Raw genomic sequence first — 26,444 nt, 5'->3', positions numbered from 1 at the left:
TACCACACCTTATTTTTGTGGTCACATGTGCGGTGCGGTACAGTGCAGTGTAGTTTAAAATTTAACCAAAACCATTACTGCATCGCACCTCATTTTTGTGGTCACATGTGCGGTGCGGTGTATAAGATGCGGTTTGAATGGTTTAAAGTTGGTATATTTTTCAAATTTTGGGTTTTTCCTACTCAGCCCAAAACTAATTTTTCCTTTTGTTTTGGTTCAAGTTTTAAACTATTGAGCTAGTTTTTCTTCATTTTGGGCTGGGTTTCCTAATCAACACATGCTATGGTTATCAAACTTTTTTTTTTTTTTTTTTGAAAACTAGGGTTATTAAACTATTAATAATATATTTAATATTAAAAATAATTAAATATATTAATATATAGAGAAGATACGGTGCGGTGCAGTTTATGCGGTTTTCTTATTATAAAACCGCAATCCGCACTGCACCACGCGGTGTGGTGCGGCGTGGTGCACTATTACTTGTAATGCGGTGTGGTTATGCCATTTTGCGGGTGGTTTTAGTGTGGTTTTTGCAGTTTGTGAGGTTTATGCGGTTTGGTGAACACCTCTAATTGTGTGTATGTGTTTTTCCAGTTATTCGTAACAGTACATAGTATTCCATAGATAATAATGTCATTTCTTAACAGCATAAGCGCAATGGTGCTGTACTTATACCTACCTTGCAATGAATAAGCAGTAGCTTTCATTTTCTATTAAAAAAAATCATAAAAAAGCAGTAGCTTTCATTGTTAATGGCTATAGAATGACATGTACCTTCTCTTTTTTGTGGACAAAATTGGAGGAAAAAACATCAACATCTAATTTCCATCTGAATAAGCATAGAAAAATAATAGACATAATTAAGTTGGAAAGTATAAAATTATACAACCGCAAAAAATGGAATCCTTAACCAATTTAAGAAAGTGTCACAAAAGGAATGTTTAAAAACTTAGTTTCTCTAGAATGAAATACACATAAATATCTTCATTCTCTTTAGTTTTAATTTTTTAGGTGACATATCACCATTTTCCCACCATTTATGACTTGTGTGATCTTTTTTTGAGACTTCAGACTTATGTGATCTGACATAACCTTGTGGTTGTAATGTGTAATATTTGGTCAATACATTGTGTTTCTTTTTGGTACGCCAAATAAATGGGAAGGTCACGGTGTTATATATGCATATTGACATATGGCGGGTTGGCACATAATTATCATTTTTTTTTTTTTTTTTTTGAGAATGAACATAATTATTAACTAGTTAAAGAACTTAAGCATATTTTGCTCCTTTTCTTTTGCCACATAAATTTCAAAAACGAAACAGAAAGCTGGAAAATATAGATAGTGTAAGGTTGAGTTTATTCAACCATGTGTTAGGTTTATTCCATGCTAAATTTGCTTGTAATTTAGCAATTAAAAGCCCTGTATTTAGGTGGGAATAATGTAAGGGTTGTGTGTAAGAGAGTATGAAGAATTGATCAAGTGTGTGCATTCAAGAGCATGCAGGAAGTTGAAGGGTCAGTATAGCTGTATTTTCCAGAAGGGTCAGTATAGCTATATTTTCCAGAGTGTGAAGAATTGACTCACGAGTGGTGACTCACCAGAAGTGTCACACGTGTGAAGCATGCAGGAAGTTGAAGGGTCAGTATAGCTGGATCACTATAGGACAAAAAGTACAATCTGGCTATTCTGTTAGTTGGCAATTGGAACTCGCAACTCATCTCAATCGCTAGTCACTCGCCAAAGCCACCTGTTTTGTAGAAAAAATGTCTTTTCACATTCCTTCTCATACCCTACTATATATACCCACAAAATGTAGAGAGCTTCAGAGAGAATTTTGAGAGAGAAACCCCAGAGAACAACAAGATTGATTCATCCACAATCTTATACGTTTGGCTCTTCAAATTCCTTTACTCTCACCCGCTCCATTGACATACCCTTGAGAGGATCTTTAGCCAAATTCTTATCTCACCATACCCATATCAATGAAAAGGTTATTTGGTGCTTGGGAAGTAGTTCAGAGAGAACCAATTCATTTGGTTGATGCAATGGGCTTATGGCGAGATCCGGTAAGCTAGAGAATACAAGGTTAGGCTTAACCCTGTTGGAACAAGAAGCTTTGGCCCCCCTCCTCCCAATAAGTTACAAATTGGCCCATGAAAATGATAAAACCCAACTGGCAAACAACTATACTACAACATCTATGTTAATGTGTTGGCTGTTTCTTACTCTTTCTTCTTAGATCCAAGCTATTTTTTTTTTTATGAGTGTTAAGATTGACTATTTGAATTTTCGTGAAAAGGATATGACTATTTTTGCTGAAAAGAAAAAAAAAATGCACAAAGAAAAAGAAGAAGAAAGATATAGATGAATAAAAATTACAAACCAAGTTAATGTAGAGTGAGAGTGGGGTGTGTGGGTGGCCATTAATCAGTGTGTGGGTTGGGATGGCAAGTGTGTTTGGCTATTAATTTTTAACTAAAAATATTTAATTTTTTTTTTTTTTAACCTACTACTTACTAGTTGGTTGTTTAATAGTAAATTAGTTTAATTTTATGTGGGGTATTATAGAATTGAATAGTTGCGTTAATATATTGGTGCTAATGTGTAGTGTACAGTCATTAGTATTACAAATTTTATTATATAAATTTTATAAATTCATGTATCATTAATCAAAAGAAAATTAAGATTGAAAGGGAGATTGTTGCAAAGTTTAGTACAAAATCGATGATTTTTGTTGTTTAAAAGAATGTTGAATTCTATTTTTAAATTATTAATTTAAAATGTATTAATAAACGGTTATTTTGTTTCTCCTCTTTTTTGTTGATATTTTCTCAACATTAAATATATGCTAATTTGTATTTTAAAGATTTTTTTTATTGAGGTTTTAGTCCCCCTAAAATTTGATCCTAGTTCTGTCCCTGCTTAGGTGTATCGAGTAGATTAGGTTTGGAGGGTTTATTACTATTCATGTATTCCAACTGATTTTCTAGTGGATCATTTCACCACTTGAAAGGTGGCGGAGAGGTTTTTGGCCGAGTTATTTGGTTTCCTCTTCGATAACACATGCCAGTGTTATCTTGCGTTTGCTTCTCTCTATCCTTTACTTTTTGCATTTAATTACTGTTGTGTTGTGATTAAATTATGGTTTAGAGTAGTTTGATTGTTTGGGTATAGCTTATATTAATCATTCCGCACATATATTGTTTGAATCTAAACTTGTGTTGGTATTTTTAAAATTGGGGGTCTAAACATTCACCAGTGTTTTACACACCAAGTGAACATTCAGAAAGGTTGGAAAATAATACAAAAGGGCACGTCGCCAATCTAGCAAATGGTCCAGGGAAAAACACACTCACACTTCAATGAAAAGGTGATAACATGCTTGCGTTGAAAGTTTGGCACTTCAGAATTGATTGATGGAGAGTTCTTCTAGTACCACAAATAAACTCACAATTTTTGCTACAACACTTTAACTTGTTGTCTATCACTTTTACATGAATTCATTACTTTTTATTTAGCAATCACAATCAGCTATACAGAGAGTTGTGACAAAAATTATGTATTTTATTGTGGTACTAGATCTTTTGACTAATTAAATTCAAATGGATGTGATAGGCTCGACAAAATATCTACAAAGATTTCATTGTTAACCATTAATTCATTTCCCAAACATGGTACAAAATAGCAAGTTGATTTTTTGGTGAAATACATTTATTCAGGTGACAATAAATTTTACCATGAGAGGTATCTTTGCTATATAGAGCTACACAAATTCTGCATTGCTAGTGACAGTAAAACAAAAAAAGCACAACCGAACGAATCTTTGCGCGTGGGTCGACATAATTCAATAATTCCAGTGTTCTAGTCTTTACCTTCTCGAGTTGTATCATGCACGTACGGGTGGCCATCTTGTGAGTTAACTTTTAAGTCTTGAAAGAAATCTACTCTAATAACTTTACCGACACATTTTTTTGGAACGGTTAATATGAATAATTGTGATTGAAATAACATTATTTTTATATGAACTTATTACTTACACTTTATATATTTTTATTAGCATCAATTACGAACATATAATCCATGTTGATTATATATATATATATATAGAGGTTGTAATGAGTGAGTAATCTTGCTTTAATAATAAAAGAATGAAGAATGACTAAGAAATAAAAATTGAGTTTCAGTGGATCCCTTGAGCGAAGTTATCGGTAAAGAAAGTTCCCAAATGGACAAACTGAGAAATTTGTTGTAAACGCGGAAGTAATAATACTAAGTTGTTGCAGGAATGGGCCTCCAAATAGCACTCCCATATAAGAATTTTTTTTTTTTTTTCTTTTCTTTAGGGAAAAGAAACGAAAAATAGGAACCACAAACAAAGTAAGAGCATAGAGAATTTATATAGTTCAAACAGTAGCCTAACTCAAGTGGTATTAGGGGATATATCAAAAAGAGATTACAAAGTGTTTACATACTCAAAGAACCCTCACAGATAACAAAATCTCTCCCAAACTCATTTAAAGTCTCTCTCCATGTGGGAGGGACCTTTTGGACAAAGCCATATTCAAAATGTTTATATAATATTTCAATATTCATTACTTGGTAGATAAGGTTTACCTTTTCGTAGTGGACAATGAATACGTTCCTTTGTAGACAAAGAGTACCATTACTTATTTAAATAGGAATAGACTTAATTTCTTTCTACACCATGAAGACGCAAACCAAGTAAAATAGGAATTTGGAACATTTAAAAAAAAAAAAAAAAAAAAGTCCACCTTGACTCAAATTCCACAAAGTATGAGTCATAAATTAAGCTATTTTGTAATACAAAATTAGATTGGCACTTTAGTGGAGCCTACTCGAGTAAGACTTCAGCAAGTATGGGCGGAGTCTTATAATGGCTCGCTCGATTGGCATTCGAAGGCCACTCAAGCGAGATAGCTGCAACGTATTAAAATTTTGTTGAAAACGATAGAAAAATAGACTTTTCCAGCCTGTAACGATTAGTAATAGTCAATGCAACATTTTAGAAGGCTTATATCAACCAAAGTGACATTTCAAGTTTATATTTTTAATGGCAAACTTTAGAGAAATTCACAGGATTCTCAAATTTGCTTCTAGAAGGAAATCTAACTTACTTGTATCATAGAGTTAGATTTCTTTGCAATTATTTAGCAAACTCAATCAAGTGGGGGACAAATATTGTCTTAAAAAAAAAGATACATCCATGCCTTTAATTAAGCCTACTATTCTTGTGTTCTTTCTATTGTTTACCCCTAAGAGCATCTGCACTGGGCATGCTAAATGGCATATGTCCAGCAATTTTACCATTTTCACACAAAAAGCATGCTTCATCCGGAATTGTAAATCCTTGTGACGACTCGCTTCAGATCACCAATTTTCATGCGATTTCATCAATGGCTTCGATGATTTCTACTAGTATTTTTCATGAGTATTGAATGATCTTAACCCCAACTTTCTCTATTCAATCTTCTCTCCTTTGCAATGCTTAAGAGGGAGTTTCTCTTTCTTTCAAATTCTTTGTGAACATAAGCAGTTTGATTAGTCTAATATTAATAGGGATTACTGACCTATTTTTTCTAAATACCATGATGAAATTTAAGAATATATATTATTAATAACCCCAAGGTAAATTTTTACTAAATTAACCAGTTTGATAAACCACTTATTACTTTGTTTCAACTGTTACACCAACCTTTTATACACTCTATATTTTGAAACATTATTAGATATCCTCAAAATATGATTGGCGTGGTACTATATACCAATAAAAAAAAGTCACCTAATATAAAAGTTAATATTTTCATATAAATTTTTGAGCTTATGTCAATTTTTTACATTAAACGGTTTGTTTTTACTAGTGTGGAAATTGAAATATCACGTTAGCTATACTCCAAGACTACTTAAGAATTATTTACACATCTTATTTTCAACTTAAACATAATTAAGATTTATTCCAAACCCATCTCACTTATATATATATATACACACACACATACACACCCATCTCACGTGCACTTAAGCTTAGAAATCCAATCTTTCAAATAAAACATTCAAATTTTATAATTTAAAAAAAAAAAAAAAAAATCCAACTTTGATAAATGGTGGAATATGTAGATATTTCTTTTTTTGGGAGAGAGGGAGAAATTATAATTTTAGAATGTGTAAGCAAAAGAAAACTTAGATATTTCAGTATAAAAGTGTCACACTCATACTTGGCACCAGAATGTCCATGGCCTGATCATCTTGAGAGATCAATGGGCGCATAAACTCTCCTTTGGACATTCGTTCCATCGCTATCATCATGGAGCTAGCGTGATAAAAAGAAACTTATATTGATCTGGGTAAGGTTTGAATTCCACCTACGATTGGGATGGGTAGAAAAATCCATCAAATCCATCTCAGTCTCAGAGTCACCCTTTCTAAAGATCATTAGAAAAGTCTAAACAAATTATTTTCCTTTAAAAAAAAAAAAATATATATATATATATATATATATATATATAAAGGTCATACTAATGGGTGCCTTTAGGCAATGGTTAACAATTCATTTTAGGAAAGTTTTGACACTACTTTTACGGGAAATAGAAAGTCAAAATATTAAGGCTGTGTTTGGTTCGTGTAAAAGTATTTCCGGAAAATATTCTATTTTCCGGAAATTCTATTTTCCGGAAAGGAAAATGTTTTCATGTGTTTGGTTGCATTTCAAAAAAATTTTCGGAAAATATTTTCTGATGTTTGGTTGTGTTCTTGAAAATACCATAGAAAACACATTTTCACATTTTCTACTTGTTGCTCACATTTTCTCACATTTTCTTGGTTACCAAACGATTATATAATATCATTTATTCATCAAAACACAAACAAAACCCAGCAAAAAATCATCAAATCCGGACAAACGAAGGCGAGATTGCGATCGGAGAGATCGCGATCGGCGCGATCGTGATCGGAGCGGTTGGCGTATCGCGATCGGTGGCGCGATGCGTCGATCGCGATCGCGATCGACGCGTTCGCGCGATGCGTCGATCGCGTTTGCGCGATGCATCAATCGCGATCGCGCGAAGATCGACGCATCGCGCAAAGATCGAAGCAGAGATCGCGATCGCGATCGCCATCGGCGCTACCGCGCGAGCCGGTGATGTCGGCGGACGGTGATGTCGCGATCTCTCTCTCTCTCTCTTTCTCTCTCTTCTATTTTCCAAGGTCGGAAGTACTTTGAAGTGAAAATAGAAACGGAAAATCATTTCCATTGTTTTGGCTCTCAAATTTGGTCAACTAGAAATGCTTTTCAGTTTGACCGAATTTGAAGTAACAACCAAACACACCTATTTTCCGGAAAATCATTTCCGGAATCACTTTGAAGTCGATTCAAACGCAGCCTAATTGTTTTTTTTTTTTTTCATAAAAATTTTCTTTAAATAGATTATTAACCATTACCCTAAGGACATCCGTTAGCATTTCATTTATATATATATATATATATATATATAAGTAAATGACTTTAATAAGAAATGAAATAATCAAATTATTGATAATAATAATAACAATAACATTTTCTCAAAAAGTACGAAATATTAATGATAACAATATTTTGGGGCATAAACCTCTTGTCAGCATTTTGGAGTCATCCCCTATAAAATTCATTCCTATAATGACCTGCATACACTCGAAGAAATAGTCAGATACTCAAAAATGTTTGGACGCCCTCATTTATAATAAATAATAATAATAATAAGAATGTCCTCTTCCTTTTGGCTTGGTCGACAAGATAGAAAGGTCCCTCTTGTTGAGGGTTAGGTGGAATTGATTATATCAATCATGTTTATTTGTCTTCCCCCTCCCCCACCCCCCCCCCCCTTCTCAAATTAATGTCCTTTGCTTCCAATCACAATTGTGTTACATTGGAAAAGTGAAACTACGAACCATCATATAATAAGTTAAAGGAGATTAATTGTCATAGTAAAATAAAAAAATTTTCAAAATTTGATTGACAAGATGAGGGTGACAATAATTTGCAAATTTGAGACAATTTCAAACTGGATGTGAAGCACATGTGCAATGAGTGTCTCGCTGCTTGCAGTGTACCACATAGGATACCACTTCCTCTATTAGAGCATTCCCATCTGAAAATGTCATTCTATCCTATTTTATCATCCCAAAAAACTATTTTATCAATTATACATACCATTTTGCAATACACCCAGCATCCCATTTCTTATTTATATCATCTATTCATTAAAATATTAATTTCACAACCTCTTTCTCTCTCTTCCTCTCCTCTCTCTATCTTTTCCCTCAATCTCTCTTCCACTTCATTTTTTTTGGGTCTAAAAAATCACCACCACAGTAAAATCTTGACTTAAAAATCCAGCCACCACCAAGAAAAAAAAAACTAACAACCACAGTCACTCACATCCCAACAAACCCACCACGTCACTAGCTAGCAAACACCACCACAATCATAATAGCCACCACCACGCAACCACCATGCCAACCACTAAAACCCATTAAAAAACCACCAAACCCACCACCACAAGAAATAGACACCACAAAAACCACCAAAAAAAAAAAAAAAAAAAAAAAAAAAAAAACACACACACACACTCACACAAAGAAACCGCCAAAAATCACAACCAACAACCACAAGAAATAGCCACTACAAGAACCACCAAAAGGGGGGAAAAAAACCCACAATGCCAATCTCGCCAACAACAAAGAAACCCACCAAGAGATCAGCCACCATCGCTGATCTTGTCGACAACAACCACAACGTCGAACCCAGATACCCACCACTGTCGATCTTGCCAATCTAGAAACCCACCACGCTAATCTCCAACTCAACTACGTCACCACGTGGATCTCGCCGATCTGGAGTTTTGATATGGGTTTAAGATTGGGTTGATGATCATGGTGGAGCTCCGTTGATTGTAGAGTGAATTTAGAGTCTGGACTATGGCAGTGGTATGAGGGAGAAACGGAGAGATGACAGAGAAGAGGGAGAGAGAGAGGAAAGTGAGTGAGAGACAGAGAAAGACAGAGAGAGATGAGAGACCGTGAATGAGAGAGAAAAGTCTTATATGAATAAAATATTAATATATTTTTTTGGCATAGTTCTACAGTATCATCATACATTTACGATGGTACTGTAGCACTATACCAAAAAAATTTACAATTTTTCAAGTTTAGCCTTCCGGCTGGTGAGACAAATTGGGCCTTAATACTAAAATATACTTACATTTGGCATTTACAAGCCTAGCTGTGAATGCTCTTAAAGGTCAACTAGACCTAAAACAGCTACAATACCAAATAATTTTTTTAAAAAAATTGACATACTTTCTTAGCTTTGATTTTAGGGAAATGTTAAACAATATTATTAGGAGAATAATAAAATAATAAATGTTGTCGACATCTTTTGTTATTTCCTATGAAAGTTGTGTCAAAATTTTCTTATTTTGGTTTATTAACAATTATCCCGAGGGCATTCATTAACCTTTTTTTTTTTTTTTTTTTTTTTAAGGGACAAGGGCATTTTTTAACATAACCCATGATTTTATGCCCATATTTTTTTATAATTATTGGCGGACTTCCTTATGGGGAAAAAGAACATGTATAATAATATTGACCAAATAGTCAAGAGCCTTACAATTCAATTACATAACTCACTTTCATTTATTGGGCCAATCAAGATTTAAATTCCACCCCTCTTATTATACTATTGAATTATTTTTTTTTTAAAATAAAAAAAACCCCTATATTGATAGTATATATATCCTAAACTGAATAACTGCCCAAACTCATTGTTCTAACTTCTAACAAGAAAAATAAGACTTTGTGGTGTCTCCAGTAAATATCCATATTTGAGTGATAACAAAAAGAAACTAAGTTCAATAAAGATTCAGTGTAAAATAGTGTTACACTAGTCGCTAACCCGTGCGATGCACGGAAAAATTAATAACTAAGTTCTAAAATAGTGTTATTTATTTATTTTTAAGAATGTTAAATAATTCATGAGTATTTATAGAAGTTCAAATCTCTAAAGACACTATACCAATATGAGAAATTTGATTGCTTTGTTCTACCCAAGTACAAAGTTAAAACAACATTTAACTTTGTATAACTTATTTGTACCTTTAGTTAACAACCTCAAACAACTGGTTGGCATCCTATGTCTATTATCAATTGCATCCTTTCTTTCATGAAATTTAAGGTCTCTGAACAGTCTCTATCACTTTTTTTAACATAATCCTTTCTATTATTCAGTCTGTTTGCAAAATCTTGGTTGTTTATTCCTTGTTCTTGTCATCATCAATGTTGCTTAAAAAATCACCTTTAGGAGTATCATTTGAAAAGTCATATATGGTGCAATTAGCAAACAGTAGAAAGGGAGCACAACATGCAAACACAAGAATGCTTTACATATCTTTATATAAACTACATCCATTTAAATAAATAAATAAATAAAAAACATATTAAAAGAAAAACATTAAGGACCTTGAACTTGGTGAACTAAGGTTATAATGTTATTACATATAATGTTATTCATCAGCCCTATCTCAATCTTGTGTGCACTGCAAGCATCTAATTGTTCCTTAGTAGAAACTCCATCTTATGTAGGCCAAGCATTATAAAAGTATACATCCTCAGTCTCGTGCCCTTCGAAAGGCAAGAGAAATACAAAAGAAGCTCACCAATGCAACCCTTTTCACCTTAACTATCAAAAGAATAAAAGTTAGACATCCTTAAGCTAAACTCTCTCAATCAAAAAAGGGGAAACAACAATGTGATATTCCTTTTTGTTGAAAAGAGAATAAACAGAATAAATATTCCTAAGTAAAAACTAACCTCAAAGATTCCATGCCACTGGTGAGTGGTATAATTAGTCCAGTTCATCACCAATCAAAATGAAAAGCCATCTTTCTCCTTAAAATTCATAAGCTGCAGTAAAGGAGTTGTTATACATTCTCTAAATCCTACATGTTATAATCTATTGTAAATTGGAAAGAGATATATTCTCCTAGAGATTCAAGATATGATGAGAGGGAAAACTATTATCAAATTTGATGGAAATGAAAAAGAATATCATATCATTCTTAGGTAAAACTAAAACATACAGTTTTTTGGATAGAAATTTCATGGTGTGAGCCTAAGAAGGGACCATCATGCATAATTTTACATGATAAGCTACAACCTGAATATGAAGAAAATATTCCTCTTGCTAATGCTAATTAGCCAAGAAGGTCATATCATCATATTTTAATTAACCCCTCCTTAGTCCTAACAAATCCAATTCTTAAGGCCTTTGTGCACAATAAAGCATTTTGAACTCTAAATGTAGGTTGTAGCTTCACTTCAAGTGAGAACTTGAGTTTAATATTGATCTTCAATAGCTTCTTTTCTTTAATTATTGTCATAATTATGTAATTTATTTTTCTGTTTTTTTATCTTAATTTCAAAAAATAGAGTAGCCAAACAATTTGCATTTTTGACTCAACAACAAATTCAAACCATAAACCCTGTAGATGATGGGAATAAAGTTGAGAATAATAATGTGTTAAGAGAGTTAAAAATTGGATTAATTGAGCAAAAAAATTCCAAAAAGAAAATTTAAAAAGAAAAGGGAAGTACATATTAGAATCTGTATAGGGAAGACTTCCTGTTGTAGGCTTTTGTGAGAAGAGACCTATGTTTCTTGAAAACCAAAAAAGAAAGAAATTTTGATATAAAGAAAACACGGGAAACATATTGGAAGCAAAAAGTACTACTCACAATACCAATTAAGAATACACTTTGATCATATATATAATTATTTAAGACATACAATTAGAGAAAGATTATTAATCAACCTCATACAATTCATCTAAAAGTAAAGAAAATTAATCATACAAGATTACACTCAACTTTTACTTAAAATTGAAACCTAAAACAAATCCTAGTATCAAAAAATTCAAAATCTCATAACGTAAGATCAGTACCCAATTAAAGAAACAAATGGATTGTAGAGAACCAAATTTAAGGTACATAAACTATCCTACAATTGTATTATGACTATTTGTTAATCCTTTCAGGTTTTTAATGAGGCTCCTAATCCACTATTTTATCAAATATGGGAATGACCGATAAATTTGCTTAAGTTCCAATTCAATTTTTCAATCTCTCTATTAATTTACTTGTAGAAAGTTTTGTAGACAAACTTCATAAAAAAAACTGACAGAGAACAATGATTCTAGGAATTTAATTAAATAAAACTGTATCTCACCAAAGTTCAGTCTGTCTCTTGAAAGAAAGAAAAAACACTTTTTAATAAACAAACATAAGTTGTCATTAAGTCTTGCTATGACAATTTCTCTATACTTTTTTTCATATCAATAAAAAATCTGCCACCCCATTATCTTATGCCACTTTGTTGATTACTAAAAATATTTGCTTTAAAGATTGAAAATAAACAACTTTCAAGGGAAAGAACCATCAAATTTTAATGTGGTTAAGCATTAGAACACAATAGGGAAAAATAGGACAAAATAAGGATCTGAAATATTATAGACAAAATAAGGATCTAAAATATTGTAGAAAAAATATTATAAAAGAGTTTATAGCCCTCTTGCCTACCAAAGTTTTGAACGTGAAATTAACATTCTAGAATGTGCATCACTTTCTTCTACCTTGAAGCATAAACTTGTAAACAAAACTAATATAAATAAATATGTTTAGATCCCACTGGAAGGAAAAGGAAAAATTATACCTTCTAGATGCAAGCCTTGTCTTAAGAGATCTCTGAAATTAACTTTTCTTGAAGCTTCAAGCAAAGCTAAACACCAACTTAGAAAACATAAATAGTCATAATTTCCATGGGTCAAATAATTTGTTTAAGCATTACAACACAACAATTGATTTAAAAGGTATAATTTCCGGTTGTCTGGTCTCCCAAAGTTTTGAACCATAAATTTGGAAGGGACAGATGTTTGGCTGAAAATGGCCTCTGTTGGTGCAATTAGAGGAGCCTAGAAAATTGGACTAATGGTAAGCGGTGGACTCTCATAGAGCATTGTAGAATGGCCACATTAATTTATGCAATAATATATATATATATATATATTTTTTTTTTATAGTATAAACACAAAAGAAAAAAAAATGCAGGATTTCTTGTGAGAGCTCTCAAACCAATAAAGGTGAACCACCTTCAACACCATTCTCGCATTTCACTTCCTTTCAAACTTGACTTCTACTTCCACTTCCACAACCAATATTATCTCACTGATCACTCAGAACTATCATAGTTTTGGTAGTTTTAAACTTCAAGTAACTTTGCTTCTCTCTTTCTCTTTACTGTCATAACCTTGTTTAGTTTTTATTGATCACTTCTAAGTACTTGAAATTATAGTTTCTAAGGAACTTACATGGTTTAGGTGCTAAGAACTTAGCATTTCTCATGTGCCTCCTTGATTTAGATTTAGCTTTTCTTCAGAAACTTCCTTTAGATGTTGCGTTAAATATATTATCTCAGTTGTTTCAAAATGAAGCACAAGAATGCCCTCATTTTGTTCCATTAATACAGTAGTAAACTAATCGGAAAAGCCATTCTGAAGCTTCCATAGACATAAAACCATATATATTAATTCAATTGACATCTGTAAGGTACAAAGTATGTGTTCTTAGATGAATTAATTAGTATCAATATGAGGAGCATATAGGTTCTGATATATAAGATCTATTAATAGTTCCCAAAACCATTCTTTGTTCTTAAAGGGAACAAATATGACAAAGAAATTGGACTTGAATAAAACAGGACTTGAATAGCCTTCCTCATCTGCTTTGCTCCATAATTGGTATTCCTAATAATTGGGAATTGACATGCAAAGGTAAAATCTCTTTCAAATCTGGTTTAGGCATTTCTTCAAATAGTTGAGTAGGAAATAACACATGCCTCTGATTTGTGAAAAAGGATTTCGTTAAAACTTAAAATTAGTAGAGATTTATAGGAAATTCACCAGACAAAGGTCAGGGAAAAAAGATTCAAATAGAAAAAAAATATTAGGAAAAAAGAGAAACACAATAAAGAAAGTAAATTCAAAGAAAAGATAAAGAACTCTCATCAAACCATATTGTCTCCCCAGCGGCCAGATTTGTCCGATGGAATTGTCTCAGTCTCTCTCCAATGGAATTGTCTCAGTCTCTGAAACTTGATTTGTCCGAATGACCCATGAGAGTTGGTCTCTTAGATCTGATTGGGAATTTCTGTGGTTTTGAAGTAAGATTGTTGTCAGATTTTGAGGAAGCTGATGTAGATAATGGCATTTGGGGGAGGAGAAGGGTAGAGAAATAAAGAAGAAAGAGGAGAAGGAGAATCGCGTTTTTGGGTATCGGGTTTGATTTTCTTCGTGAAAGAGTTTTGGTGAAAGAAAAGGTACAACATGGAGAAGGCAGAGCATCGGATGTGGGTTTTAAAAAAGTATTATTATTATTATTATTATTTTAATATTATGCTGACGTGGAAAAATATGGGAGCTTCAAAAGCTTCGATTTTATATATATATATATAGATTAGCTTTTTTTTTTTTTTTTTAATCAAATAAAAGTACAGGGATTAACACACATTTCTTTTCAACTAATATATTCTGAATATTTAGAAAAACCTAAAACAAAATAAAACTATTTATGGTGGGTCGTTGCTGGTGATGATGATGGAACAGGAATCGAACTGGGACAAACAGAAGAAGACCATGGAGCAGAGAATTAAGAAGCATGGGGAGTAGATGGACAACATGCACGTGCAGCTAGCAACCTCGGTACCAAAGCCAGCGAACAAGAAAAAGGCCACAAAGCGTGTTGCGATTGTGTATATCGTGAAATTAAGCAACAAAGTCATGGGGGCACAAAACTGTCTCTGAGGTCTATGGCCATTGTTTAAAGAAGAAACCAAAGCTTGGCAATATAGTCATGAAGGCACATACCTTTATAGGTACAATACCTTTCCACCAATGTTTGGGATGGAATAATCCATGGCATAATGCCTTATATTCATTCAGTTATGGGTAAATCTTAACTTCAAAAAATGACATTCACAAAAATGTATACATGATAATACAATTCAATTGATGGAAATCCATGGCAAAATTCCAAGGCATACCTACTCCAATTGTTACTCATCCATGGAACAGGGATGTCAATCAATGGGACATGGTTGAGTCAAATTAGGAGTATCATGTCCCTACCTCGTCCCTTCTTTGGGGTGGGGAAACCCACACGGGGTGTGAGCATGACAGGTTGGTAACAAGATGGGGGTGGGAGCTATTTTTTTCATCTCTAATTAGATGGCTTTGGAGAGAAAGGAAAGGGTCAATCGTGAGATTAATTGGTAAGAGAGAGAGTGAACAAGTGTTTTGGAAGATGGTAATCGAATATGTACAAAATATGGGTAAATTGCATTGAATTCTCATGAGGTTTTCGTTATTATATACTCACTTTCTCTTTCGTTTGGAATAAGATAGCTACCTCGCTTAAAATGCAAATATTTACATTGACATCCAGGGTGATTCAAAAACGGCTTTAATAAATCTTGAATTTTTTATTTTACCCTTCATCATCTATCATTCATACCCTCTCTAATAGGAAACTCGGGATTTGTAACATTTTATTTTTTTGAATTTCTAAAATATTTTTCACCATTCTAAGGGAAGTTAGAGTAAATAGTTTGCATTTTAGGTGAATAGAGTGTTTTATTCCAAACTAGAGGGTAGGTGAGTGTTATGAACTACTCTGAGAATCCAATGAAATTGACGCAAAGAAAACATTTCTTCAATAGAGTAAAACCAAGATAAAAATAGTTTTCTTGCACCCAGAACATTTATTCATCATTTCCACACAAAATATATGCAGGTATTTAAGCTACAGACAGAAATTATATATTATAAAAACTTTGAATTGCATGTCCAATACCAGTAAGAGCCTTTTTATTATTAATGGTATAAAAAAGTATTAGAAATTATTTATTGCATTCCACTTATTAGCTATTGCTCATGTCCCCTAATGCTCTCAAGTTGCCAGATAATATACTGAGCTTTGCAACAATTTGAGCTACAACACTATTAGTGTAGCATCTGCTTATTGCCAACTCTTGCAGACAACATTGCAACAATGATAAGTAGGTAAGCATGAACAGTCATATATATTTTTTTAATAAAGGCTAAGGCTATGATGAATTTCAAATGTGACTTCAAAAATCAAAGCATCCACCCTGGAATGATGCCATTAGCATTTTCAGCTGAAGTTGCAGGATTTGCCTGATTTGTCACTGAAGGATAGTAACTGCAGAAAAAAATAAATAAATAAATAAAAGAAAGGAAGGCCAAAAATACAAATTACAATGGAACATACATACCAAACTATCTTTGGACAGAACTAAAGCACTAATTACAAATGCCAAATATTTACCAAATGTGCAATGTGCTATCACATCGTAGAGGCTGAAAAAATTCCTCTTGCTGTGCTGGGTTGCAACTATATGGAACATTTTTCTCCCTAGCTTCCCATGTTGATTGAAGGGCAGCATTACCTTCTTCCAACTGTCCAACATCAAAATTAAGGACATTAACAAAATAACACAATCCTATGAAGTTAAAAGATGGATTGAGAGGGACAGCAGAGGAAATGCAAAACTAGAGGGGTTCACTTCACAGCAGAAACCTGGCCCTACCCCCAACCACCACCTGCTGATAGCATTTGTGCACATGATAATATCAGCATTGATGATAGAATCATTGAGCTCCCACATTAAAAAATAAAAAGAAATTACAGATGCTCGAGAATATATAGGGATGAGAAGTGTTCTGGCCCCTTCATCATTTTGACCCGAGTTTTTCGCCGTTGTCATTCCCTTTTTTTCTCTTATTTCTTTAAATCTTGTTGGGTTGACACTATCTCATTAGGTATAGCAAAATGCCTCTACCCCACACCGTCCTGCCTCACCCTACTCCAACCAACGTGTAGGTTTTTCTTACCCCAAAGAGTGAATGGGGGCGCTCATGATTTGGTCATGCCTTGCCATACCTTGTTGCATTTCCTAGTGAAGAAATTATTCATATCCAATTCATACATACATACATACATACATATATATATATATATATATATAATCACATTCTAGATATAATGAAATAAGATGAATTGATCGATGATATTTTGTAAATAAGTATGTTGAAGATTAACTTTTTTTTTTTGTTCGGTGGCTTGAACAAATTCAATAATTTCTGATCTCAAGTGGACATCTCTGTAGGATTTGAATCTAAATGAATAGTTGACCTCATTTTAGAGGGAGAAAAAGAATGGACCTTGTTGGATTTCTAAGAAATTCTTCGATTTCTCACGTCCTATATGTGAATTGCTCAGTATTTTATTAATGATTTTAAATAACACACTGTCGTATATTAGTAAATTTGGCCCATAAAGAAATGAACAGCAAAGTTGTATTTACGTAATTTAACATAAGTAATTGGATCCAAGACTTTGTTGAGTCAAGTTTCAGTTCTATCCGTATAAATTATTTCGAAGACTCCACCTTCCCCAACCATTATCCTTGGGTAGATCATGAAATGAGTATTGGTTTAAGTCTAAAGTGTTAGGTTCTAAATATTTAGAATTAAATGTTTAGATTCTTATTTTGTGTATGTTGGCAAACTGAGAACAAAAACATGTCTAGATTAGACTTGATCAATTGAAAATCATAGATAAGTCAATTCTGCAAAATTTAAATTAGGCCTAAGCCCGCAAAAACGTTTAGGGTTTTAGTCCATCACTACTTGGTATAAAAGGAAAACCCTAAGTACATTTTCAGAGCTCTTGGAAGACTTGTGAGTTACTCTTGTGAGATTTGAGAGGTTTCTATACCTTCTAACTCAACAAGCATCTGCCGAAACGAGATCTGCAATCAAGAATTAGTGGAAAAAAGTTGCTACTAAAGATCTACTACTGATGGTGATCTGAAACTTTTGAGTGGGATCTCAAAGCCATAAATGGGGAGTTTGTGTTCAGTAAATCCAAGATAGAAGAGTCCGTGGAGTCAAAATTGCACGTGGTCATGTTAGTAAGTTCTACTTGATTTAGCTTTAGATTTAGGGTTTAAATCTATAGTAATCTTCCATTCTATCGTAGTGGATTTGTTTATCTTGAGGATATCTAGGTTAAATTCTCCTCAGATTTTTACCTTAAAACAGTTGGTTTCATTAGTTTTCCTAAGTCATCATATTACTGTCTTATTTACTTTTTTGCACTTAGTAATATGTTTGCATGTGTTTAACCTAGATCTCATAATTAACCTAAGTAAATACTTGTCTAATTCATTAGGTTAAACTAATATGTTCATCAGGTTAAATTAATCTGTTTCTCAAGGGGTCTAAACAAACAAACAAACAAGTGGTATCAGAGCAGGTTATCTCTTATTTAGGTAGTTTTATTTTGAATTGATCCCTGACCCCTGCTGCCATGGAACACAGTCACTCTCTTGTGATTCCTCCCCACTTTGATGGGAATAACTATGCCTATTAGAAGATAAGGATGAAAGCCTTATTGAAATCTCTAAATGAGAGAGTTTGGTTGTCTGTTGAAAACGGTTGGGAAAGACTTGCCACTCCTGTGGGTGAGTGGACTATTGCTCAAAAGGATGTAGCAAGCTTTAATAGCAAGACCATGAATGCAATATTAAATGCCGTTTCTATGGAAAAACTCAAAAGGATTTCTAATGTGGAGGTTGCACACATTGCCTGGCATATTTTGCAAACTATGCATGAAGGCACTAAGGCTGTGAAAATAAACAAACTGCAATAGTTAATTTCTAGGTTTGAGAGCACTAGAATGGCAGATGATGAAACTTTTGATGAGTTCTATGCCAAACTAAATGACATAGTCAACCTAACCTTTAATTTGGGTGATGTATATGATCAACCTAAGATAGTTAGGAAGATCCTTAGATCTTTAACTAGAGATTTTAGATCCAAAGTCACTGTCATTACTGAAAGCAAGGATATTGACACCATTCCTATTGATGAACATGTTGGATCCCTTCAATCCTATGAGTCTGACTTACCCAAGACTAACAAATCTAAATCTATCCTATGGCTAGGGGTGTCCACGGGTCGGGTCGGTTCGGGTCTGGGCTCAACCCGGAATCGACCTGATCTTGTCGGGTGGTTGGACGGCGGACCCGCCGCCGACTGTGAAAAATCACGGGTTGAGTCGGATCGGGCTCTGGTGGACAGCAATCAGATCTGACTCCAACCAAAAGACAAAAATCAAAGAACAAACTTGAAACAAATTCCACAAATCTGAAAGAACAAATCTACAAACCCAAATACTAGTAGCCCATCCGAAGAACACAAACAGAGATAAGAGAACTGATAGCAGATCTGAACATGCAAGAGACTGAAACAAAGAAATAAAGAAACAAAATGACTGAAAATCAAACCGGGGAGAGATTATTTCAGATCGGCGATGGTGCGATGGTGCGATGGAGGAGAATCACAGATCGAGGAGAATCGCAGATCGGTGGAGGTTCGAAGATCTAAAGTTTGATGGTTCGAAGATCTAAAGTTCTAAAGATCGGTGGAGCGAGTTGGCCGTTGAGAGATCGAGTGAGTGAAAGAGTGAGAGAGACCGAGTGAACTCAGAGAACTGAGCGGTGAACTGAGATTTGTTAAGTGTTGGGTTATATATCACAGTCGGGTTGGGTGGATCGGGTTTTGGAAGGGAAGACCCGCCACTCAACCCGTCGGAATCGGTTTGAGATGGCAGGGACCCGTCGCCGATCGCTAGGTCGTCAGGTCGGGCGGCGGTCGGTTCGGATCCAGTCGGTTTGGTCGGGTGGGTCGAGTCTACAGATTTGTTGGACACCCCTACCTATGGCATTAAAATCTGCAAATGATTGTGGAGTTGATGATGAGATCTCTTCTACAAAGATTGATAATCTTGCCAAGAACTTTAGAAACTTTCAAAGAAACAATAATAAAAGGGAAAGAAATCGAAACAATACTGACTCTAAGAATGTGAAGAAGAATGAAACAACCAAGAATACTATTTCTAAAAAAAACAAAAGATAAAGTTGTTCAATCTTCTAACAGTTCTTTATGAAAGCTTAGATTTGTACTAAAACACAAGAGCTTGTTCAGACTCCCAATTAAAAAATACGGCTAGATTGCTTTTACTCTAATTTAAACAAAATGTGGAACAAGAGTAAATAAGGGAAATGAACTGATAAGTCTACCCTAAGCCATATTCATCTATCATCAACAATAAAATGACAGGTTAAAGAGTAAGGGAGAGAGATGCAAGCACAAGATAATACCAAGACGTGTTATCGAAGAGGAAACCGAAGAACTCAGTAAAAAACCTCTCCGCGACCCTCCAAGTCGAAATCGATCCACTAGAGGATAAACTTGAAGTACACGAATAACAAAAGACCCTCCAAACCTAGTCTACCTCATGTACTTAAGCCCTCCAAACTCCTGTTACCAACGGACTTCTTAGAGTCTTATCTTCTCTAACTTTCCAGATCTCACAATTTAGCCCGATTGCATCTGCTAATGAATGGCTCCTTCCAATGCTTCCCAACAGCACCAAAATCTCACTTATCACTCAGAATAGGTGTGGTAAGTGTTTGGGCTAACAACCTTTCAAGGATCTAGAGATGGAGAGGTAGGAGTTTGAGGAAAACCATAAGGAAATGTGTAGATGATTGTAGGTATAACAATCTCTAACTCTCAAGTGTATTTGCTAGGGTTTACTCTCTGAATAGCACTCCTTACAATTCATGGGTAATGAGGATATATATAGTATGGGTAAAGGATATTGTAAAGCAACATAACTTTTTGCCAAACAGACAGTTTCGCGAGTACTTTGCGGGTTGGCCCTTCTCGCGAAACACTCATGACATTCACAGCCTGGCATGACTCTTCAACTTCCAGTCGTGCTCCACACATGGCCTTTTCACTGGTTGGTTCTCGCAAGCTAGTCGCAAATTCCTCTGATTCATCTTTTGAAACTTGTTCTTCACCAATCTCTCATACTCATCCCTTACAAATAAACCCACATACATACAAGGAAAATAATTGAAGAAATTACAATCAAATTTGGCACGAAATTAAAGTCAACACAAAATAGTTGGAAATCACAACTTTACACTTTAGGCCAACAGTGTTTTGGTTTTCAAAGGTATGGTCATGTTAAATCTGAATGTCCCACATTTTTAGGTCTGTTAGGGTCATATTTTGTATAATTGGCTAATCCTTTGGCAAAATGCACTTTACTTATATTTGGGTAAATCTAAGATGAGTTTAGTATTTCAAGAAACATGTTCAAATCAAATATTAAAGACATGAAGATTAGTCTAAGAAACAAGTGAAGAAAAGCTGTTCATTAAGTCTTGACAGATAGCTTGACAAAAGTCTGCTATCGAGACTTAATGTGAAGCTCGATAGATAACTCGACAGTAGCTCGATCTATCAAGAATTACGATTTTAGAATTTCTAGATATGAAATTTGGCCCAGCCTTGTATATTTGTTTGGGGTTTCTTTTCTCACAACCTTAGACATATATATAAGGCTTATTTTAAAAGCCGTCACACACAGATACAGAGACCATGAGACTTATTTTCTCTGTGTGAAGCTACTGCGTTTGTACGCCAAAGGATTTTGTAACTGAGTGCTTCCAAATCTTCATTGTTAATGAAGTGAAGAACTTTGCAGCCAACCACATCTGTTCAAGTTTCTAGACTTAGTCACGTACTTGGAATCCAAGCAAAGGGTTTGTCACAAATTGGAGATATATTCATTAAAGGAAAGAAGACTACTACAAGATCAAGTCTGATTGGGTATTGGAGCAAAGGTTCAACTGTAAGTTGGTATTTCGAGATAGGTCAATGGTAGTTGGTAAGATTCCTTATTCATGTAACTGCTTGATTATTGATGAGTGATTCTTGGGAGTTGTAACCTTAAAATCACCTGATAGGATTTTTGCCTTGCAAGGTTTTCCCCATTTGTCAACAAATCACCATGTTCAATTTATTTTCTATAGCATTTAGTTTATTTGGTGATTTGTTGGTGCTTCCATGATTTGCATGTAATTTGACATAATTAATCAACTTGAGTAATTGAATTAATTAACCAGGGTTAAGCTATCTTAACCCAACAAGTGGTATCAGAGCGGCCACACCCTGATTAGGTTTTAATCTTTGCTGTATGATCAATTGGCCCATGTTGTTATGAATCATGGGCAATCTTTGATTATTCCTCCTTTATTTGATAAGACTAACTATGCATACTAGAAAGTACGCATAAGAGCTTTTTTGCAGTCCTTGGATGAGAAAGTCTCACTTGCGGTTGAAGTTGGTAAGACAAAGCCTGACGAGCCACTCACAACATGGGATGATACCAAGATCAAGGCTGCCAACTTTAACAGTGAAGCATTGAATGCTCTGTTTAGTGCTATAACAAATGAAGAATTCAAGAAAATCTCTTCAACTAACAATGCCAAGGAAGCTTGGACAATTCTTCAGAATACTTATAAGGGCACTAAAGCTGTTAAGAACTTTAAACTTCAAAGGCTCACTACTAGCTTTGTGGAAATTAGGGTGGATGAGGATGAATCATTTGATGAATTCTATGCCAAGCTCAAGGACATAGTGAATTTAGCATTCAATCTTGGAGAACATATTCTAGAGCCCAAGATTGTTAGGAAGATCCTCAGATCTCTTCCAGAGAGATTCTATGCTAAAATCACTGCCATTGAAGAATCAAAGGATCTTGATTCTATTCCTTTGACTGAACTGATTGGAAACTTGCAAACTTATGAACTAAGGTTAGCAAGGGTTGGCAAAGGTGGCAAAGGCAAGAATATGGCCTTGAAGACCAAGATTGATGACAATGATGAGTCATTTGATGATAAGGATACCAAGCTAAAGTCATATATCACCAGACAGTTCAAGAAATTTATCAAAAATGTGAATGTCAAAGCTAGTGATAAGGATTGCAAACAAACTGCTTTCTCTCAATATAAGTCCCAAGACAAGGGCAAGAGAGAATCTAAGGATGCTAGTCAAGGCAATGGTATTCCTACTGGACCAAAGTACTATGGGTGTCATGGATTTCAACATGGGTGTCATGGATTTCAACATATGAAACAAGAATGTCTTGCATACCTCAAATCCATTGGTAAGAGCAAAGCCCTAGCTACCACTTTAAGTGATTCAGAACCAAAAACAGATTCTGATAAGAGTGACCAAGAAGGGATTGTAAGTGCTTTTACAGCTACTGTTGAGTCTATTGAGGGAGAAGTAAAGGTAGTTGATGAAGAAGAAGAGCTCATGGAATCGAAGTTTGGAAAGATGGATGATCATGATGACATTCACACTGCTTACACCAAGCTCTACAAAGTCTCTGAGAAGCATGAGAAGCTCTACAGGTTGACCATAAGAAAGCTTAGTGAAGTAGAGTTGGAACGTGAGGAACTCTCCACCAAGTTTGATAAAGCTAATCAGATCATTGGAGCACTGAGATTTGAGAACAATCTTCTTGTTGAAAAGACCAAGAAGCTAGATACTAAACTATTTCAAGTTAGAGTACAAATGGAAAGGACTTCAAGCACCAAACTAGATGAAATGCTGAATGTTCAAAAGTCAACATTCGACAAAGCAAGTCTCAGGTATAATCACTCTCTCTCTCCTCTTGTAGTACCTCTTCTAATGCTTTGAATAGAGTTATTTTTGTTCCTCCTACTAATAATGATAACTCTGAAAATGATGAGGTAACTGATAGTAAAATTGAGAATGTAAGTAAGGATAGAAGTGATAAGGGAAAATCTATTTTAGGAGAACCCCTTAAGGTTGGTAAGAAAGAGACTAAGCAAAAAAATCATCGCTCTACCAATAAGAAGTCTCCACCAAAGAAGCCTCATTTCTGTCACTATTGTGGAGCATTTGTTCCTCCTACTATAAGTGGTTAGTCACTTAATAAAGCAATAGTGTGTCATCTTTAGGGAACCAAAATCAACTTCAACTCTCTTTAGCCCCTCTTGGTGAACTGAAGGCAATCATGTTTCTTTCGAACTTCAACAATTTCAACTCTCCTCCTTATCCATCTAGACAAAAGTTCATGCAGAAGAAAGGATCTCTATCCAAGTCTCTTGTTTGGAAGGAAAAAGATCCTAAGTAATTTCTCCTCTTTTCTAATCTCTTGATTGGTTTATGTTGTGGGTTGAGCCAGTCTAGTTTTGATTCTTTATTTATTTGTTTGTTTTTTTTAAGTTCTTTTTCATAAAAAAATAAAAATAAAATCGAAAAAAATACAAAAACAGTGTGTATTTGTGTATACTGATACTTGCGTACCTTTGATGGCCTTTGAAACAAAGTTTCCCAACTTTGTATCTTTTGTAGCTTAGATGAGCATCCTCATGTGCAACTAAGCAATGTGAGCTTTGTGGCTCGTTTTATGTGATTTGTATGATTTGGTTGATCTCTTATCTTTTATATCTTAAATCACTCTTTTTGACGGGAAGGACTAGAAAATCCTAAGAGAAATGCATAAATAACCATCTCACCACTAAAACTCGTTAATCATAAAACATCTGTGTGCAATTCATAAAGGCGTGCTCAATAAGGTGTAGCACCTGCATAGCAAAACAAGGATGTTCAAGCTTACATAATTGGGCATTTTCTTTTCTTTCTCTTATATGCCCATGCATAATATGCTTAAAAGAAAAATATGCAAAGAATATGAAAAGCAAAAAGAATCAAAATACTTTTAATATGGTTGCAAGCGTGTTTCTAGGAGATGTGGAAGTTATATAATGTATCTCAAAGGTGATAGTTCCCATCAAAAAATTATGATTGTGTGTGATTGTGTTTGATCCTCCTATATCATTACTTGTCATATAATGATGCTCTTGCTCTCTTGCATAAGTTTCACACACAACACGCATAATCTTTGCTACCTTTGACACTATTGTACAAGTACAATGTGATTTGGCCATTACAACTAATACGTGTAGTAGTATATGCTCTCTAAACTGTCCAAACTTGTTTTGAAATAAAAATTGGTTAGATAAGTTTAGTGTGTTTTGATCTAGGAATGCTTTACATCTAGAATTGAAAATGTGTATCTATGCTTTAACATGCTCTTTGAATGCTTGCTTTGATGGTTATCTTGTTTGCATTCATTTTATGTTGTTTCTCCTCATAAAAATCTCTTCTTCAGGGCTTTCGACAGATACCTTGATAGAAGTCTTGATACCTGCTCAACACCTCCTCAATACAAGCTCTTCTATCGAGATTTCTAGGTTTTTGCTCGATACCTATCGATAAATAACCCAATCCATTGAGCCAAATTCTTTGGAGTCACTATCTACTCGATAGCACCTCAATGCCTTCCGCAATCTATCAAGATTGTTTGCCTTCAATACCTCCTCGATACCTCTCAATCTATCAAGCTTTTGTTCTCGATAGAAGCTTGATACATCCTCGATCTATCGAGTTGCATTTTCAATATATAGTTTGAGGTCTGACCTGATTTTGTTATTTCTCAAATATTTCGACTTCTCTCTCCCCTCTCGTGACCTAAACAACTCTCTCTCTAAAATCAGTCTTCCCATCAAATTTTCGGCCTTATCCAAGCCTCCCTCACTTGGTAAGTGTTCTTAATCTCTTCTTTTCCCTTGTCTTCATGCATTCATGCATTTTCTTACCTAAGTTTTCATTTTTTTTGGGGAAAATTTTGGGGTTTTTGTGATTTTGTCAAATTTTTGGGTTAAGTGTTTTTAATAAGAGCTCATATGCTCATGCATTACATTCTATGCTCATTATAACAATGTTTCATACATTCTAGGATTGTGTGCTTAATTAAAAACTGTGAGTGTTGTTAGGTTGCATTGGGTCTCTACCCATGATGCAATTTATTTTTGCACGTAACGTGTTTATACATTTTCATGCATTGCATATTTTAATTCTTTTCTTTACTATCCTTGCCTTCTGTTGTGACTCTGTTTCTATCTTTTCTCTCTCTCGTGTTTAGTCTCCTTATCATGGCACCAAAAAAGTCTGTTCCTTCTAAAAACCTGATTCATCATGGTTCTTCCTCTTCTTCCTTTCCCCCTGATTCTGTTAGGTTCCGTGATAAAAAGGCACGAGCTGACTTCTCAAAGAACTTTTCTGACCGGGCGATTCATTCGGAACACTAGGTCATTCTGTTTGGCTTTCCAGACACTCCTCTACCTGGTGCTATTAGCTTACAAGGATGGGCTTCTCTTTGTGAGAAACCCTCGAGGTGTCCCGATGTATTCATAAAGGAGTTTTACTCCAATATGCACTCCATCAATACTTCTGTGCCTCAGTTTACTACAGTATTTCGTGGTACACTTATCGTAGTCACCCCAAACTTTATCACCGAGG

General features: G+C 34.5%; 1 protein-coding gene and 1 long non-coding RNA gene across 4 annotated transcripts in view; both read right to left on the bottom strand.

The window, feature by feature from the left end:
• Positions 1-10,419: 10,419 nt before the first annotated feature.
• LOC126719060 (uncharacterized) lies at positions 10,420-14,438 on the bottom strand. 2 transcript variants are annotated; one of them, XR_007653180.1, is made up of 4 exons: positions 14,117-14,438; positions 12,761-12,814; positions 10,864-10,956; positions 10,420-10,732 (listed from the first exon to the last, which is right to left on the bottom strand). It is a non-coding gene; the product is annotated as an uncharacterized LOC126719060 (long non-coding RNA). The 2 variants fall into 2 exon arrangements; XR_007653179.1 differs by lacking the exon at positions 14,117-14,438 and having other exon boundaries at positions 12,761-13,098.
• A 1,508-nt stretch (positions 14,439-15,946) lies between these two features.
• LOC126719058 (MADS-box protein CMB1) overlaps positions 15,947-26,444 on the bottom strand; it is a 37,227-nt gene continuing 26,729 nt past the window's right edge. Inside the window, exons 7-8 of one of the 2 annotated variants that reach the window (XM_050421608.1) lie at positions 16,450-16,580; positions 15,947-16,323 (exon numbers count right to left, since the gene is read on the bottom strand). In XM_050421608.1, the coding sequence (XP_050277565.1) occupies positions 16,239-16,323; positions 16,450-16,580 (216 nt within the window). In that variant the 3' untranslated portion in view covers positions 15,947-16,238. Of the gene's footprint in view, positions 16,324-16,449; positions 16,581-24,595; positions 24,668-26,444 lie in introns of those variants that run through there. The other variant, XM_050421609.1, reaches the window with a different exon arrangement.

This window comes from Quercus robur, chromosome 3, assembly GCF_932294415.1.
Source record: "Quercus robur chromosome 3, dhQueRobu3.1, whole genome shotgun sequence".
In the NCBI taxonomy this organism is placed as follows: Eukaryota; Viridiplantae; Streptophyta; class Magnoliopsida; order Fagales; family Fagaceae; genus Quercus; species Quercus robur.
This window is presented reverse-complemented; position numbering and strand designations above follow the sequence as displayed.